We start from the raw sequence: 17,394 nt of genomic DNA, 5'->3' as shown, positions 1-17,394 counted from the left end.
GAACCACGAGCTGCTGCTGCTGCCGCTGCTGCCAACGCTGCACAGCCTGGGCTCGCCGATCATTGATTGCGCATCTATTACCTTCCTCTTCTGTGCTAAACAATCCCATCTATCCCTTATATATATCCTCCTGGTCCTTGCCAATCTCTCCTCACTTCTAGATTTCGGGGACTGCCCCTCCCTACCGTAGCGTTGCTAAGTAGTTGCTTCTTCTTCTTGGTTTCTTTTCTTGATTGCTTTGGGTCTCCAGTTTTTTGGGTCCTCGGTTTCTTGGTCCTCCCCTGAATCTTGTAGAGTTCGTTCCTTTCGCCGTCGGTAGCCATGGGCGACAGGATTCCGCCGCCGGCTCACCTGCAGCAGTACTCGCAGTCCCCTGTCCATTCTGCGCCTCATCACCTCCACCTCAATTCCATGAGGTACTCTGCCTCGTCTGATAGAGAAAGGTGGGGCTCCTGCTTTGCTATCCCTGTTCTTGTTTCTTCCGGTCGAGTTTTTGTTTTTCGTTTTTTTGATCCAGACACTTCGGAATCTTCCGTGAAGCACGAGATTTGATGCGGCCGGCGGAGATTTCTGCCTGGTTCCGGCCTTCTTCGAGTGCTGAGATTGTGATGGAGGAGTGATCTGTGGAGATAGGGATTTAGATGATTGCTCCTCGCTGATAGATTTATTTTTTTTGGCCTGTTGATGTAAAATTCGTATGTAATAATTCGGTCATTTATTGATAGACGTGTGTACAATTTTACATCTTGCTGGATCTTGATGTATAAATCTAATCAAAAGTTCTAGTCTTGTTACAGCGTTTTGGTCTGCCTTTTGGTTATTTTAGATGCTTCAAATCATGATTGTACTTTCTGTCATATCGAATATTAATCTCATGTGAACAACAGAGTTGGAGTGACCTGTTTTATCCTAATGTGCTTGTTTCTTTGTCAGGTATGTGGCTGAGTTGCTTGCTGAGAGGCAGAAGCTAGCCCCATTCGTTCAAGTTCTTCCCTACTGTACCAGGCTCTTGAACCAAGGTTTATTTCTCTTTCAGGCATTACTTTGTTTCTTCCTGTTTATATGGTCTTTTGCAATGTAGATACTATGTGTTGTTCATGATGCAATCAGTCATTCACTCATAGCTATCTTTAGTCCATAACATAACAGAATTAGGGTGAAACAGATTAAACTAAAGATAGATCTATCTTTAGTTTAATCTGTTTCACCCTATCTTTAGTTTAATCTGTTTCACCCTAATTCTGTAAGGTTATGGGCTGTTAGTAATGATTATGACTTGTTATGAAAATTTGATGACCTAATATATCTTTGTGGATGTATGATGCTCTTCCTGTCCAAAAATATTGGTAGCATTATCATGTAGGAGTACTAGTCAATCGGGCAAGTTAAACCAGATCTTCTGTTAATACATTTCTCATATACGCTATCATCTAAATATACTGGTAACTTGTCCAGTTCTTGGTCACAAATAACTTTGCCCTTGTAAATCTGTCTCGTAATTGGCTTCACACTTTGGAATTTGATGCTTTTTATATCGACAACGAATATCGATTAAGAATGGTCACAATACAGCTTATTCCTATTCTTTAACTGTGAAAGTCTCTACTTGCTATCTAGTTGCTGCCATAATTCAAGGAATTGGATGTAGTTGTAAATATAACGATTACTGCCCATTTCTCAATTTAGTGCAGGACAACGATTTTACTATCATCATTGTACTATCGTATGCCAGAAAATATTTCACTCACTGCCTCGTCATTACCATGTTTGTTTAATGCAGAGATTTTGCGGGCATCTTCTTTGCCGCCTAACCATAATTTTGTTGATGCTGAGAGAATTGAGCATGGTAGCCCATTAAGGTTACCTGGCCACCCAGTGAATGGTCAACCAATGGATCTGGAGGGATGGTCAGGAAGGCAAGCAGAGGTAATGCAGATTCAAGCAATCGCTGATTACCATTGAGATTGAATTGCTATGTTGTAATTGCATTTATAGGATGGCTACCCTGGTAAAATGAAAAGATTTTGCATGGATTGTGGATATTTTATGCATACCATGATGTAGTCAGGTTTAACCTTGCACTAGTTTTCTGGAATGTAATGTACCGCAGTACCAGTATAGTATCATTGAAAATGCAGTCCCATTTTTACCTGACTTATGTTAATGACAGATGAATATTATTTCTCCATTTTGACTCCATCTCTTCCTTGCAACTAACAAGAGATCCCTTTGTTATTTATAATGTTGTGTTGTAGTTACTTGATCCAGATTTAACCCTTGCAACTATTTTTGCAAGGACCCAGTTTCTTTATATTGGATCTTGCTTATGTTAGGAAGTTATCTTAATTTATTCTATGGAGAAAATATCATTGAAAATGCAGTCCCATCATTACCTGACTTATGTTAATGGCAGATGGATATTATTTGTCCATTTTGACTCATCTGTTCCTTAAAACTAACAAAGAATCCCTTTTTTATTTATAATATTGCCTTGTAGTTGCTTGATCCAGATTTAACCTTTGCAACTAATTTTGTCAAAGACACAGTTTCTTTATATTGGATCTTGCTTATCTTAGGAAGTTATCTTAATTTATTTTATGGAGAAAATATTCTCTCTTTTTTCAGCATATGGGGGTTCTGCAAGCATCACCAATGAGCTGGAATGGTGCTCCAGCACTTGGTGGTACCCCTGTTGTCAAGAAACTTGTGAGGCTAGATGTTCCTGTGGACAAGTATCCTAACGTAAGTATGCATTACTTTAGGGCTTTCTATCACTTTATTAATGTGCTGTGTCTTGTCATGAATGATTTACTCTTTTGTCCATTACTAGTTCAACTTTGTTGGCCGTCTATTGGGGCCACGAGGAAACTCCCTGAAAAGAGTTGAAGCTACGACTCAATGCAGAGTTTATATTCGTGGGCGTGGATCAGTTAAAGACTCTGTGAAGGTAACTAAGCACACTATCATGTATTGTTCTCCAGTTCCTGATTTTAGCAGCGCTAAACCATTGGACAGTTTTAGGATGTATACCATGTGTTACTGTCATAGTTCATCATGTGGAATTAATTTAAGAGATTTTTTTCCTGGTTGAATTGGCTAATATATTTAATCGCTAATACCATAAACAACTGAACCTTTAGTCTGGCCTGATTGATATGCAATGATTGCCAAGTTGTTTTAGGACTAGTAACGCTGTCGGAAGCTCATTGAGGATATAACATCTATTTAATACTTGCTATCACGTAGCCCGCACCTATGGATATTTCATCATTCAAATTTTATTATTGTATATATTTACTGCTACTTGCTTATTCTGAGAACTGAACACTAGCTCAGTGGCTGGAGTTTGCGCCCACCCGCGTTCCAGTCCGCGCAGCGGACTCCGCTGGGGTGCTATCCGCGTTGAATCGTGGAGAGATCTCATCTCCTACCTAAACAACAGACAGTTAGGGGGGGGGGGGTCTTCCCCCTTTAGCTAACGTTTTCTACTTGCTCATTCTAGTTGTTAATCTACTAGGTCCTCTAGGTTAATGACATTGTGAGATGACATGATCTACGTTTTGAATATATAGTTTAACTGCAGTGAGTACTGACTAGTGACTGCTGTAAAAACATTCTTTTGTCGGTGGGTGGTGGCTTATGTCACTAGCACTCTAGCTTTCTGTTCCCCTTAGCCTTCATTGTTTGGATCTTGTTACTCACTGGATACTGGTGATATATGTACATTCCATCTATCAATAGTATGAGTCAGTAAACTGACCCTGTAATTTAACCGTTTAAGGTTCTGATGCTAGTCTGCTGTATATAAGTTTCTTTAGATGCACTTATAAGCTTTTCAAATCTAATATCTTATTGCTCTGATGCAAACATAAGCTTTTGAAATTATATCAGTGTTACGGTATATCAGCCTTGATCTTTAGCTATAGGCTTTGACATTGGACATCTCTTTTATTTACCTGTTGCATAATAAGACCATTGAATTCTTGATACATGTAATATGTATATAGGCTTTTTTAGGTGCAAATGTAGGCTTTTCAAATCTGATAGTATCTTATTGCTCTGATGCAAACATCATTTCAGTGTTACGGTGTTACCCTTGGACATGAAATGCCTCGCTCTTTGGTTATAGACTTTGCATTGGGCTTTCTTGTATTTATCTGTTGCATAATATGATCATTGAATTCTTGATACATGTAACTATGTAATGTTTTGCTTCATTTCTGTTTTCCCGCCCCCCCTAGCGATGTGAATGAATTAATGAGTATATCATTACTGTAATATAGGAAGAGAAGCTGAGAGATAAGCCTGGATATGAGCACCTGAATGAGGCACTGCACGTGCTTGTGGAAGCAGAGTTCCCAGCAGACATTATTGATGTGCGTCTAAACCAGGCTGTGACCATCCTGGAAGATCTTCTCAAACCAATGGTAAGCACATTTGTTTCCTGTTTCACTCCCATTTTGTCTCCATGATTTTGACATGCCCTTTCTAACGAGTGCTGTCATTGATCAGGATGAGTCCATGGACTACTACAAGAAGCAGCAGCTGAGAGAGCTGGCCATCCTGAACGGCACTCTGAGGGAGGAAAGCCCAAGCCCCCACCTTAGCCCGAGCATCTCCCCCTTTAACTCCGCCGGGATGAAGCGTCCGAAAACGGGGCGGTGATCTAAACTTGGTCCGTCTGAATCTGATGACAAGGGTGGAGATGATTGGTGTTGCATATGCCGGGATGATGAGCGCTGGCCTATGCCTGTCATGATCTGCGCGCTTTACCAACCGTATGATGGGTCCGTGGGCGAATGATGATCCTCGTTGGGCTTGATTGATGTTTGACGCTGTTCCTATTATTTATTCTTTCTGTGCAATCTGACTTTGGAAAAATTGACATTGTTTATTGGTTTGGGGTAAGTTAACAAGGCCAGGTGGCCATCCAAGTGTCGGATAATAATCAGCCAGGTATTGTGTGCCTGGAAAAAATAGCTGTGATATGATATTGTCATGTGCTGGTGCTTTTGTGTGCTAGTAGTGGTAGTACTAGACAGGCAGGCAGACAGGCTCTGTTAATGATTGATTTGCATTCATAATTTCCCTTTCCTTGTCCTTGTCTCCCTTTGGCGTGTTGCCTAAGTACCAACCTAGGTTTTAGGCTTTAGGCAGTAGTGCCCTTTTTGTCTAAGTAGCAGTATCGAAGTTGGATGGTCAGTATCAAGTACTGTAGGATCATAGTGTCGTAAGGTACTTGTGATGCACGTGGGAATACTGACAACCATGATAGGAAGAATGTCTCCTACTAGAAAATATTTTCCAACCAAACTTGTCTAACTTTTTAGGTTACCATTCACAATATCCAAATAGCTTGGCCTGCCTTGATTTGAAGGATTTTTCAAAGGAATTCTAGAGGATTAGGTTCCATGGGATTTCTTTTCTTCTTCTTATATTGGTTGTTTGATTCATAGGATTGAATCCTATGGGAACTTTTCCCAAGGATTACTTTACACTAAATTTCATAGGAATTTTAGTATCCACTCTAACCTTGTAGCCTCCTTTGATTCATAGGACAGGAATATCTCATGGATAGAAAATTTGTCTAACCTTTTAGGTTACCATTCACAATATCCAAGTAGTTATCTGTTGAGAGCCTCTTTGATTTGAAGGACTTTTCAAAGGAATTCTAGAGGAGTAGGATTCATGGGATTTCTTCTTCTTATATTGGTTGCTTGATTTAGGACTGAATCCAATGGGCACTTTTCCCAAGGATTACTTTGTGCTAAATTCCATAGGAATTTTTGTATCCAGTCCAACCTCTTTAGGCCTCCTTTGATTTATTTTCCAACCGAACTTGTCTAACTTTGTAGGTTATCATTCACAATATCCAAGTAGTTTAGTCTGCCTCTCTGATTTGAAGGATTTTTCAAAGAAATTCTAGGGGATTAGGATCCATGGGATTTTTTTCTTATATTGTTTGTTTGATTCCTAGGAATGAATCCTATGGAACTTTTCCCAAGGACCACCTTACACTAAATTTCATAGGAATTTTAGTATCCGCTCCAGCCTTTTGGCCTTCTTTGGTTCATAGGATAGGAATCTCTTAGAGATAGGAAACTTGTCTAACTTTTTAGGTTACCATTCACAATATCCAAGTAGTTATCATTTGAGAGCCTCTTTGAATTTGAGGGTTAATTAGATAAATGCCACTCCAATTATGGCGATTCATAAAAATGCCATTGCAATTTCCAAACTTTGAAAAATGCCACTGCAAATTTTGCAATCTTTGAAGAACACCACTGCAGACTTCGAAAAATGCCACTGGAAGTGGCATGAAATGGCATTTTTCAAAGTTTGGAAATTGCGGTGGCATTTCTCAGAATCGCCATAATTGGAGTGGCATTTATCTAATTAACCCTTGATTTGATGGATTTTCAAAGGAATTCTAGAGGATTAGGATTCATGGGATTTTTTCTACTTATATTGGTTGTTTGATTCATCTGATTGAATTGAGTAACGTGAACTTTTCCCAAGAATTACTTTCCACTAAATTTCATAGGAATTTTAGTATCCAGTCCAACCTCTTTACGCCTCCTTTGATTCGGTAATTTTATAGAAATTCTATAGGATAGGATCCTGTAGGGAATTTTCCTTTTGTGTCCTTTGGTTTGTAGGAATGAATTCCTATTCCTACATAGAATTGGTTCCTATCCTTACATTTCAAAGGGAAACGAACATTGGCTCAACCTAATGAAAAAAATTCAATCCTGTGAACCAAATGGCATCGCTTTTCGTATAGAAGTTGTCATCTCATGTCTTATGATTTTCTTATTCCTATGGTATTCCTATCCTTTGAACCAAAGGAGGCCTTCAAAGATTCCTTTGTTTCCCCTGTGGTGCATTCAAATATGCATGACTTCTGAATCCTACATGTTTTTATGTTCCTACATTTTTAAAATCCTGCTAGTCAAAGAGACCCTTGTGCATTTTGGAACCCTTTCGACAAGTTGCATATTCATGTTCCAAATGGTGGCATGCAAACTTGAATACTCCCACTACATGTTTTGACCGTGGCAGGCAGGTTGTGTGACTCATGTCATGTGCACGGTGGCATCATAGTGTCGTAAGGTACTTGTGATGCATATGGGAATACTGACAACCATGATAGGAAGAATGTCTCCTACTAGAAAATATTATCCAAGCAAACTTGTCTAATTTTGTAGGCTACCATTCACAATATCCAAATAGCTTGGCCTGCCTTGATTTGAAGGATTTTTTAAAGGAATTCTAGAGGATTAGGTTCCATGGGATTTTTCTTCTTCTTCTTCTTATATTGGTTGTTTGATTCATAGGATTGAATCCTATGGGAACTTTTCCCAAGGATTACTTTACACTACATTTCATAGGAATTTTAGTATCCACTCTAACCTTGTAGCCTCCTTTGATTCATAGGACAGGAATATCTCATGGATAGAAAACTTGTCTAACTTTTTAGGTTACCATTCACAATATCCAAGTAGTTATCCGTTGAGAGCCTCTTTGATTTGAAGGACTTTTCAAAGGAATTCTAGAGGATTAGGATTCATGGGATTTTTTCTTCTTATATTGGTTGCTTGATTTAGGACTGAATCCAATGGGAACTTTTCCCAAGGATTACTTTGCGCTAGATTCCATAGGAATTTTAGTATCCAGTCCAACCTCTTTAGGCCTCCTTTGATTTATAGGAATTTTATAAAAATTCTATAGGATAGGGTCCTACAAGGAATTTTCCTTTGGTGTTCTTTGGTTTGTAGGAATAGATTCCTATTCCTATGCAGGATTGGTTCCTTTCCTTTATATTTTAAAGGGAAATGAATATTGGCTCGGACCTAATGAAAAAATTCCTATCCTATGAACCAAATTACATAGCTTTTCGTACAGAAATTGTCATCTCATTTTTTATGACTTTCTTATTCCTATCCCAAGAATCAAAGGAGGCCTCAAAACATACTTTTGTTTTCCCCGTGGCACAACCAAACAAGCAAAAATCCTGTAGGATTCAAATTCCCAATCGTACATTTTTTTTTCAAATTTCGACGTCTTTAAAACCCTGCTAGTCAAAGAGACCCTTGTGCATTTTGGAACCCTTTGGGCAGGTTGCATGTTACCATGTTCCAAATGGTGGCATGCAAACTTGAATACTCCCACTACATGTTTTGACCGTGGCAGGCATGTTGTGACTCATGTCATGTGCACGGTGGCAGCCAATAAAGCGGCCGATCTGGCAGAGAGAGAGAGAAGAGGAAAGCTCTCAATCATTCTGCCCGCAGCCTTTTCCAGGGCAGCTTCGCATAAAACTGTCATGGCTAGATTTTCTTTCACTCACTCACTCACATGCCTTTCTCTGCTCTGCTCTCCTCTGGTGTAGTGGTCCTCCCGTGCGGAAAGTTCGAATCAGTGGACGAGAGCAGTTTTCTAGGCCTGACTTTACCACTGCTACATGGTAGTATACTTACTGTACTTCATGTACTCCCTTCGCCTCAAAATAAGTGTCGCTTATTTTAGTACGAAGTTGTACTCCCTCCTCTCAAAATAAGTGTCTCAAGTTTAATATAATTTTATATTAGAGTTAGTACAAAGTTGAGACATTTATTTTAGAACAGAGGGAGTAGTAAGTACTCCCTCCGTTCCAAAATAGATAACTCAACTTTGTATTAACTTTAGTACAAAGTTAGTATAAAATTGGGTCATCTATTTTGAAACAGAGGGAGTATGAGCGAAGCGTGTTTTGGTGATAGAGTCTCTGATGATCTTGTTCGCTCTGGTCCTGGAGACCTGGACTAAGAAAACCTGGAGATGCGGCTGGAGCAGCAACTGGAAACGCTGACCGTTGATTCACTGATTGATCAACAGCCTAGCGTGTTACTTGGAACTTTGAATTCTACACTCCCCTGCAAGACTTCCCTTTCTTGCCCCCCATGGTGTGGGAGACGGCTGACACCGATCAAAACGAAATCATTAATCGCGTTTCGTTTTCGCCTGACGTAGGAAGCGTTTGGTGCATGTACTACTGCCGTGGAGGAGCGCAAATCTTGCTTAACAATGATGCCCCAGACAGAAGTATGAACAGCAGCGACTCCAGCGAGGTGACGTTGACCATTAATCAGGAACTTAAATATAGACACCATGTTTAACAAGACGGAGAAAGATTTGATTCGAGGCGATGCTGCGCGAGGCCCGAGTATTTCAATGCGAAACAGCGATTCTACAGACAAACAATATATGCTACCGACAGCGACGCCGTGCAGGATATTCCGGTGGTGCGGGGACGGCGTCGCGGTCACATGATGCTCGCACCCTCGCACATGCCTTGACGAAATTGATCCTTCACGAGGGTAGAATACTGACGGCGTATCTCGCTGAATCCCTGGAATTATTCAGATGGAACGTCAGACAAGCGGGAGGTCGTTTCAGGCTCCACGTGGCGTGTTAAGCTTCTGATAAATACTAACCTGTTTGTTCATGTGATGTTCTCTCTACATGCGCCTCCACTTGTCGAGCTCCTTTGTCGTCGCTTTGATCAGCCTCCTGGTGCTCTCCATCACCTCGTCAAACAGGATGTCAAACTCCTGGCTGCAGATTTTTTTCATCGTGTTAAAAGAATGAGATAACATGTGAAGTTAGACATGTCGAAGACAGTTCACATCAAGTGTATGAACCGGCCAATTGACATTTATAATAACAGATATAAGCAGATTCAAGGTCAAGCAAGCCCCCTCTGTGGATGAAAACATGTCGAGCAGCAGGAGAAGCCCAAATGGAGCCATTTTTGTGTTAGTACAAAAGCTTAGAGTGGGTTACTGCTTACTCATAAGGGAGGCTCCTGGTGTTCTGAAATGATCTCCTGATGTTTGAATATTTCCCATTCTCGTCATATGCAATTCCCTTTCCAAAGCCATAGCCGAAACCTATTCCTATTCCACATCCAGCACCAGCTCCGAATCCCAGCTGTAACCCAGGGAATCCAGCTCCAATTCCTGCGCCTGTTCAGCCAAATAAGAAATGAGAAAGGAAGAGGCAAGATAATTTGATGTTAAACAATGCCCGCAGTCAACATATGCAGAACCAGTTGTGTTATGGTGTTCAGAGTCGTAGGCTAAATAATTCGTTCTTCCCAAAGGTATTCCCTCCACATGAACCTTGATGTATTTAGAAAGTCAATATCATCTTGTATTTTGTTACAACTAACACAACTGATTAAAGTGGGAGGCACAACTTGGAGCAGGCGCATGTGGCAATATTTGCAGTGTTGCAGATATTTATCAAGGGGGGAACAAAATGTACTTTGATCGATGCATAGAAAGATGCAATCTAATATAGCGCAGATGACCTCAAGCATCTATGTGCATATCTAACAGCCTTACTTACTGCTAGAATTAGAAATATTGACATCAGAGAAATCTCGATTACCAGTACTTGTTTATTTGTTTTATTTTTTTAGACTTTGGAAAGTTATATGAGTAGCGGAAACCCGTTTCGAGTGGTCTACTGAGCTCTGCATGATGACCACATTTACCTTCCTGTATCCCCTTATCTGGTTGATTTGCTACCTATAGGCTCTCTGTCACCAGGTACATTATACCAACTACATAATTCTCAAATCTTAGCTGCAATTTCCTCTTCAGATAAGTTTCAGAATGACATTTCAAGTGTATAAATACTTGCAGGAAGCCTTTTCGTCCGCAAGCCTAACATTTAGAATATACCACTCCCATACTATTTAGGCATTCCCATAAAGGTAGTGCGTGCTTGTCCAAAAAAGACACAGATATTCTGCATAACTAGTCATCCACACTCAACCTTTTGTTGCGGCCGGAAAGGGGCTAGATTGCTAGTAAGCCCTATAGCATTGCACGGTTGCACTTTCACTGTTTTTTACGAAGTGGGATGAACACAGATTTTGATAGGAATTCCACATCCAGAACCCAATATTCCGTACATACAGACCTAAATTATCGCACCTGAGTTACCTGAACCCTGCAGTCTTCCCACTCCAAAAGCTGCTGACAACATGCGACTGGTTAGAAGTGCAGGGTACGTTCGTAGGGTTCAAACAAGTAATGGTCTCGAATCGAATTACTCGAATTAGCTACCCTGATCCTGACGGTGACCGTGACGGGTCCCGAACCCCCGCACACTATTCGCCAGTGACAGACGGCGCTGAATATCCAAACGAAACAAGGGCGGCCTAATCGGTGGCAGGCAAGCATGTACCATGTCCATCGCCGATTCAACCCAGGTCGACGGAGAGGTAAAAGTGGGGAGGCACGTACCGCCGATGAGGCCGACCCCGACGCCGACGCCGCAGCCGGCGCCGATGCCGAAGGAGGGGCCCAGCTTGCCGAGCGCGTCCGACCTCACCATCGGAAGGCCCCACCTGGACGAGCCCCTCCTGCCGCCGCCGTACGCCATCTCTCTCCCTCGCTCGCTCGCCCCCTGCGCGCTCCGAAGGTTCGGGAGGGTTCGATCTCTCCTCTCTCTCTCAGCGACTGGGGTGGGGAGAAGGGTGGAGTGGGGGACGGTGACGAGAGTGACGGCTGAACGGGTCCGTCTGGCCGCGCCTCGCCGCCCGATCAGCCTCGCGATCCGTGCACGCGCCGGGTTTGCGCAACCGCACCAAGGTTTGCGCTTGTCGTTAGGAGGCCGCTGCTCTGCGCCGCGACATCCACCTTTCTTTCTCTCAGAAACTGCCCAGCTGAGAGAGACTTCAGACCCTCTGTGTGGTGTGAACCGTTTTTTGAGCACCATTGACCTGAAGATTCATGATTCCATAAACATTCATGTGATAGTGATCATCAAAAGTGTTCCCTCCGTTCCATAATTATAATTCTTGTCGTGGTTTTAGTTCAAATTTGAATCATGCAGCTTTCCTGAAGAAATCACAGCGTCCAGAACGCGACAGGCTTGAACAGATGTGGATACTGCAGGACAAACGTCAGGATGTTTTTACAGACAGTGCTTGAAAGTTGAAACCTGTACAGGTGCCACTGGGCAAACTGCGCCTGCTTATTATAACTGTGACGAGGTTGATTGGTGTGTACAGCTTTGCCAACAACAACTATAAGCTAGCTGCCCCCCAACCGGGGGCAGCAGAAAGAAAGAATGAGAAACATGTTGCTTATAGCAGGATGGTTGCTCAATCAAAAGGCAACTCCTGTTTACATCAACAATTACAACAAATGGCGCGCCGGCCGGATCTCTGCTCGTCGGACCTCACCGCAAACTTTAAATAGATCACAGGAAAATTGGTTAAATTGACTGGGTGTGAGTGGGGGGCATTTTACATAATATACGGTGTCTGTAAGGTTAATCACAAGCTAACGATTCTTGATAGCATGTACGCGTCTTCGAGCTCCCCCGCCAAAGCCTCGTTAGTTTCCTGTGTGAGTTAGAGCAGAGCGTTAGAGGAGGCAGTGCAAGTTAAGAGCTATTTTCTCCATTTCAATTTTAAAGAGAAACATATCGTGCTGATAGCATGTGACAATAGGGTAACTTTTTTGTGTTTCACAGATCGAGTACCATACCGGTGAATTCGGAATGTTATTTCTTATTATGTACTGCGCCAATGCGCCGTCCCCCCGAAGAATTTTAGCCCCGCACCCAGGCCTGTCAACGGAACCAATGGCCTCCTCGTCCACCACAACAGCATCTACTCGCTCATTTCCGGCTTTCTCGTCAGGGATCTGTTTACGAAGAATGTCAGAACGTATGCCTCGATTCTGCAGCGTTCATTACAGAAAACTGCAAGCAGCTACCTCGTACATGGCCTCCAGTAGAATGGTCTCTAGGAGGGCTCTTAGACCACGTGCACCAGTGTTTTTGACTATGGCCTTCTTTGCTACTATTCTCAGTGCACCATCAGTAAAGTGCAGCTTAACCTGAGGAATCGGGGAAAAGGGAATGTTAGAAATTAGCGCAAAGAAGCAAGTCTATAATCACTTCCAAGTTTTAGTGGACTCACATTGTTCAGGCTAAACATTTTCCTGTATTGTCTCGAAAGTGAATTCTTTGGTTCTGTAAGAACCTGAATGCAGATCAAATCACTTCAGTTAGCTTCAGCAGGCTAGCCATATGAAAATCGTGCAAGAACTTATACAGACGTCGGATCATTTAGTTTATGTGAAAGAGAAGAACAGAACATGATTCTGAATGAAGGAGGACATCAAAGGCTTAAACCAGCAACCTCATGCGGATACTCAAATAAGAATACATTACATTTTTACCTGGACAAGCTGATCTTCATCGAGAGCTGCCAAACTAACTAGAATGGGCAAGCGTCCAATGAACTCTGGTATTAGCCCAAACTTCGCAAGATCTCCACTCTCAACCTGCCAATCGGCATGGAATTTTATGTTCAGGATTATGTGAAGAATATTTTTGTGAGATAAAAGGCTGCTCCAATTACTGAGGAAATGATCAGAGCATCACAGGCGCTGTCGATAAATCAATCAGTAGATTTAAAATGCTTACAGATTCTAACAAAGATGACGTGACCGTTGGACTGGTCACTCCTGAACTTCTCATGTTTGTACGAATGGGTGCCCCAAATCCTATAGATGAATCTTGTCGTCTGCTTTATGTAAGAAGTCGGAGTTAAATTCCAAATCCTCATGGAGATCACAAGTATGTAATGCCACCAGATATGAACTTAAAATGTTTGCAAAATAAGTCATTTCTATAATCATAAAGTCTGCAGTACCTTTCAGAAATAGTCTTCTCCAAATCTACAAAAGCACCACCACATATGAAAAGAATGTCTTTGGTGTCTATCTGCATTAGAATAAGATTTGTTACAGGCTTAAAATGCTCCTAATGAGCAAAGTAGCTGAGAAACAAAAATATCATGCTCTATCCACCACAGCCCCGTGGATCAATGCTATTACCATCAACAGGCAGCCTTTATAAAATAGCCAATAACTGTAGCCAGTTCTACTCTAAGCAAGAGCATGGTGGCCTTTTAGTTGTGAAAACATGCTTTCTGTTTCTAAGTTCACTATTTAGTTAACTGGAGTGTCCTTTGCACACATAAAAATATCCATTTGAAGAAACTCTTTTATTGAATGCAATTAATTCTCAATCCATATGATACTAGATGTATATATGATACTGAACATATTTTTTTAAGCACCGGGTAGGGATATAACCTGTATACTATCATTGCGAGAATTTTTGCGAGATCCCTTTTCAGGAATGGTGACAACCTGTGTACAAAGCATAACTAAGTTAATACCCAACATACAAAATACTGAAGTACTCCCTCCGTTCCTAAATATAAGTCTTTCTAGAGATTCCACCAAATGACTACATACGGAGCAAAATGAGTGAATCTACACTCTAAAATATGTCTAATACATCCGTATGTTGTATTCCATTTGAAATGTCTAAAAAGACTTACATTTAGGAACGGAGGGAGTAGCTCATAGCAAAACCGAAAAAAGTAATAATCAAAGTAACGCAGTATCACGAGATTTTAGTCACTAATGGTTTGATTACTCCAGCTATGAGAACAAAAAGAAGAATACCAATAATAAGTGGGATCACTTACAGTTCCTTCTAGGATTTTTAACAAAGCCTGTTGAACACCTTCACCAGATACATCTCTACTAACATTTGCACTCTCTGCCTGCAACGTAGTTATTGTTTACAAACTTCCCGGCTAAAAAGCTACTCAGCAAAAGGGAGAAAAAAACTCGGTACCTTCTTTGTTATTTTATCTACTTCATCTATGTACACTATCCCTTGCTGGGCAGCTTGAACATTATATTCGGCCTCCTGAAAATAAATTCGGAATGTCAGAAGGGCCAACAAATCTTAAATTTCTTTTTGAACAACAACGTGAGCACATGCAAAGGGAAGGCATTAAATAGCGAGCCACACATACCACCAGTAACTTCTGCAGTATCGACTCTACATCTTCACCTACATATCCAGCCTGCAAAATGCTGTCAAAATTAGTAATGAAATACCAGTTCACTGTATAGAAATCTACTACGATATAAAATCTTGACAAAAATACTTAGCGGAGAATCTCGGAACTCAAAAGTTAAGCAGATTATAAGATAGGGGAGTATTGGTTGAAGTGTGAATTCTAGTGAAAGCACGCAATTAGAGTCTAAGAGCAGAGCAAGTATGTTAATCATTGAGCATTCATGAATAGATCGAATGGATTTAAGTAGGAATCTTCTCAGACAGTTCCCCAAACAACGTGACAGTGAAGTGGTGATGCCCTTGCCTGTGTTAATGATGTCGCATCAGCTATAACGAATGGTACATTTACAATGCGTGCTAATGTTTTTGCAAGCAATGTTTTTCCTGTCAGCAGATAGCACGAAGAAAGATATCAGTGTCAGATCCAACTTATAATGAATCTCGCTATACATGTATATTGTATCATGTGAAAATGCTAGTTAGAAATGTGGAAGATTAAAATAAAAAAGCTGACCTGAGCCAGTTGGACCCATCAGAAGTACATTGCTTTTATCTATCTCTACATTATCGTGATCATCATTTGCAGCGTCTGGACACCCAGAATTGTCCGCAGATCTAGATAGAACAACATCACAGACATGCCATTTAAAAGCCAGAACATGGCAATTAACAACTACTGGGAGTACATTTGAAACACAACCCGTTGAATTAATACATTACCAATGTGTAAAAATACTTCAGCATTTGTCTTTCATGATTTGCTGATGTGGAGATATGATAAAAAGGCTAGACTGCGGCAGGTAGTTACAGGATAGAGACTAACCCTTTCTGTACAGTTGCGTTATATACTCTCTTGTAGTGGTTGTATACGGCCACTGATAGAACCTGAAACAAAAGTAAGAGTTTGGATATGTATGTTGGAATTATGGTATGTTGTGTTCTGAAGAAACATACACTATAGAAACACAAAGTCATATTTGTTGCATTTTACTCCTTCGATGAGTGAAAATAATAGATATCCAGTAAACCTGCGACAGGATGCATCATAGGTACTTCCAAATACAAACACAGAAGGATCATATCCAATGTGTACAAATTTTATAAGTAGCACCAGGAACTCTTGCCTAATTTAGTTTACAGCATATCTGCACACCCACGAGTAGTACATACTACCTGCGTACCAAAATACATTTTTGTAGGCTAGTTAGAGCCTACAAAAACGTCTTATATTTTGGTATGGAGGTAGTATATGATAACCTGTACATGCAATTATTCTATAATCAGCAGCATGCCAGCATTGATGATCATATACCATTTACTCAGCCCTGATTTGCCAATCTTGAATCACCAGAACCCAATTCTACATTTCTACTAGAAACACTGATAGTCTTAGTCGTCCATCAAACATATTAATTACCAGCATATCATCCAACCATATTCTCACAGACCAAAAATTCGGAGAACCACCATTGAGCAAAGCAACCGCAAAAATGCAGGGTGAATTTTAATTTAAGGCACAGTCAGCTACTAGTAGTACTTCAAACCAGGTGCATTTCGGAGTTGCCGCAGCAACCAGCCGTACACTATTTCACTCAATTATGTCAACTACCTAGGACGATTCACACTAAAACTCACAATTCACCTACCGATACCAAGCTACCACTGAAAAATTGTCCTAGTCCAACGTACTACATTGCACCACGTAGGCCAGCACTCCGCAACGATCGCACCAATTTGGATCAATTCAACCAGAATCGAGGACAAATGGGCGCACCTTTTTAGCCTTGCCCTGCCCAATGACGAACTCATCGAGTCTCCGGCACATCTCCCGCGGCGTCGGGAGCTCCTCCCCCAGGGTGGCGCCTCCCCACCACTCCCTCTTGGGCGCCGCGCTCGTTCCCTCCCCGCCCGAGGAGTCCCCTCCGTTACCGTTGCCGCCACCGCCACCGCCGCCGCCGCCGCCCCCTTCCTCCCTCCCTCTCCTCCTCCCCTGCTTACGTCGCGTGGGGGGGACCTGCGGCGGCATCTGCATCGGGGGAGCCTGCGGCGGCATGGGAGGCCAGTCGTCCGGCGGGCGCTCCGCAATCCACCTCTTGATCCGGGAGAGGTCGCCCCTGGGCGCGTCCTCGCCGTCGTCGCCCGCGACGCCGCCGGGGATCTCGAGGAACGCGCCCCGCATGGGGTCGATCCGGTGGGCGCGGAATAGGAAGGCCCCGCGGCACGTGGGGCAGACGGTGGCGCCGTCGTGGTGGTGCGGGTGGGCGCCCGCGCCCTCGGCGCCGGAGGCGGCTGCCGGCGGGAGGGGCTGCAGGGAGAACTGGACGGAGATGTGCGCGGTGCAGCGCGGGCAATTGGCGTCGGCGTGGATCCGGGGCCCGCCGGAGCATCGCCGGACGGCGGCGGAGGCGAGCGGCGCCGCCGCCTCCCGGAGCTTCGAGATGG

The 17,394-nt window shown here is 42.4% G+C and overlaps 3 protein-coding genes across 3 annotated transcripts; 1 reads left to right on the top strand and 2 right to left on the bottom strand.

Moving 5' to 3' along the window:
* The first annotated feature begins 6 nt into the window (after positions 1-6).
* Positions 7-5,005, top strand: LOC119269928 (KH domain-containing protein At1g09660/At1g09670-like). The gene is made up of 7 exons (XM_037551864.1): positions 7-443; positions 934-1,019; positions 1,781-1,926; positions 2,626-2,742; positions 2,831-2,947; positions 4,284-4,427; positions 4,513-5,005. The coding sequence occupies exons 1-7, from the start codon at positions 322-324 to the stop codon at positions 4,663-4,665; spliced, it is 885 nt and encodes a 294-aa protein (XP_037407761.1). The 5' UTR covers positions 7-321; the 3' UTR covers positions 4,666-5,005.
* A 4,096-nt stretch (positions 5,006-9,101) lies between these two features.
* On the bottom strand, positions 9,102-11,594 carry LOC119269927 (protein TRIGALACTOSYLDIACYLGLYCEROL 5, chloroplastic-like). Its single transcript, XM_037551863.1, has 4 exons — positions 11,298-11,594; positions 9,833-10,007; positions 9,477-9,597; positions 9,102-9,391 (listed from the first exon to the last, which is right to left on the bottom strand). The coding sequence occupies exons 1-3, from the start codon at positions 11,434-11,436 to the stop codon at positions 9,501-9,503; spliced, it is 411 nt and encodes a 136-aa protein (XP_037407760.1). The 5' UTR covers positions 11,437-11,594; the 3' UTR covers positions 9,102-9,391; positions 9,477-9,500.
* A 389-nt stretch (positions 11,595-11,983) lies between these two features.
* On the bottom strand, positions 11,984-17,389 carry LOC119272748 (CLP protease regulatory subunit CLPX1, mitochondrial-like; the record flags this gene model as incomplete). The annotated part of the gene is made up of 15 exons (XM_037554156.1): positions 11,984-12,403; positions 12,549-12,707; positions 12,780-12,902; positions 12,986-13,048; positions 13,248-13,352; positions 13,495-13,594; positions 13,724-13,794; positions 14,169-14,225; positions 14,570-14,647; positions 14,722-14,796; positions 14,906-14,956; positions 15,257-15,336; positions 15,467-15,567; positions 15,776-15,837; positions 16,727-17,389. Coding segments are annotated over 15 exons (1,857 nt in total), but the record flags the coding sequence as incomplete, so codon positions are not given.
* Positions 17,390-17,394: the final 5 nt, after the last annotated feature.

The sequence above is a fragment of the Triticum dicoccoides genome, chromosome 3A (assembly GCF_002162155.2).
Source record: "Triticum dicoccoides isolate Atlit2015 ecotype Zavitan chromosome 3A, WEW_v2.0, whole genome shotgun sequence".
NCBI lineage: Eukaryota > Viridiplantae > Streptophyta > Magnoliopsida > Poales > Poaceae > Triticum > Triticum dicoccoides.
This window is presented reverse-complemented; position numbering and strand designations above follow the sequence as displayed.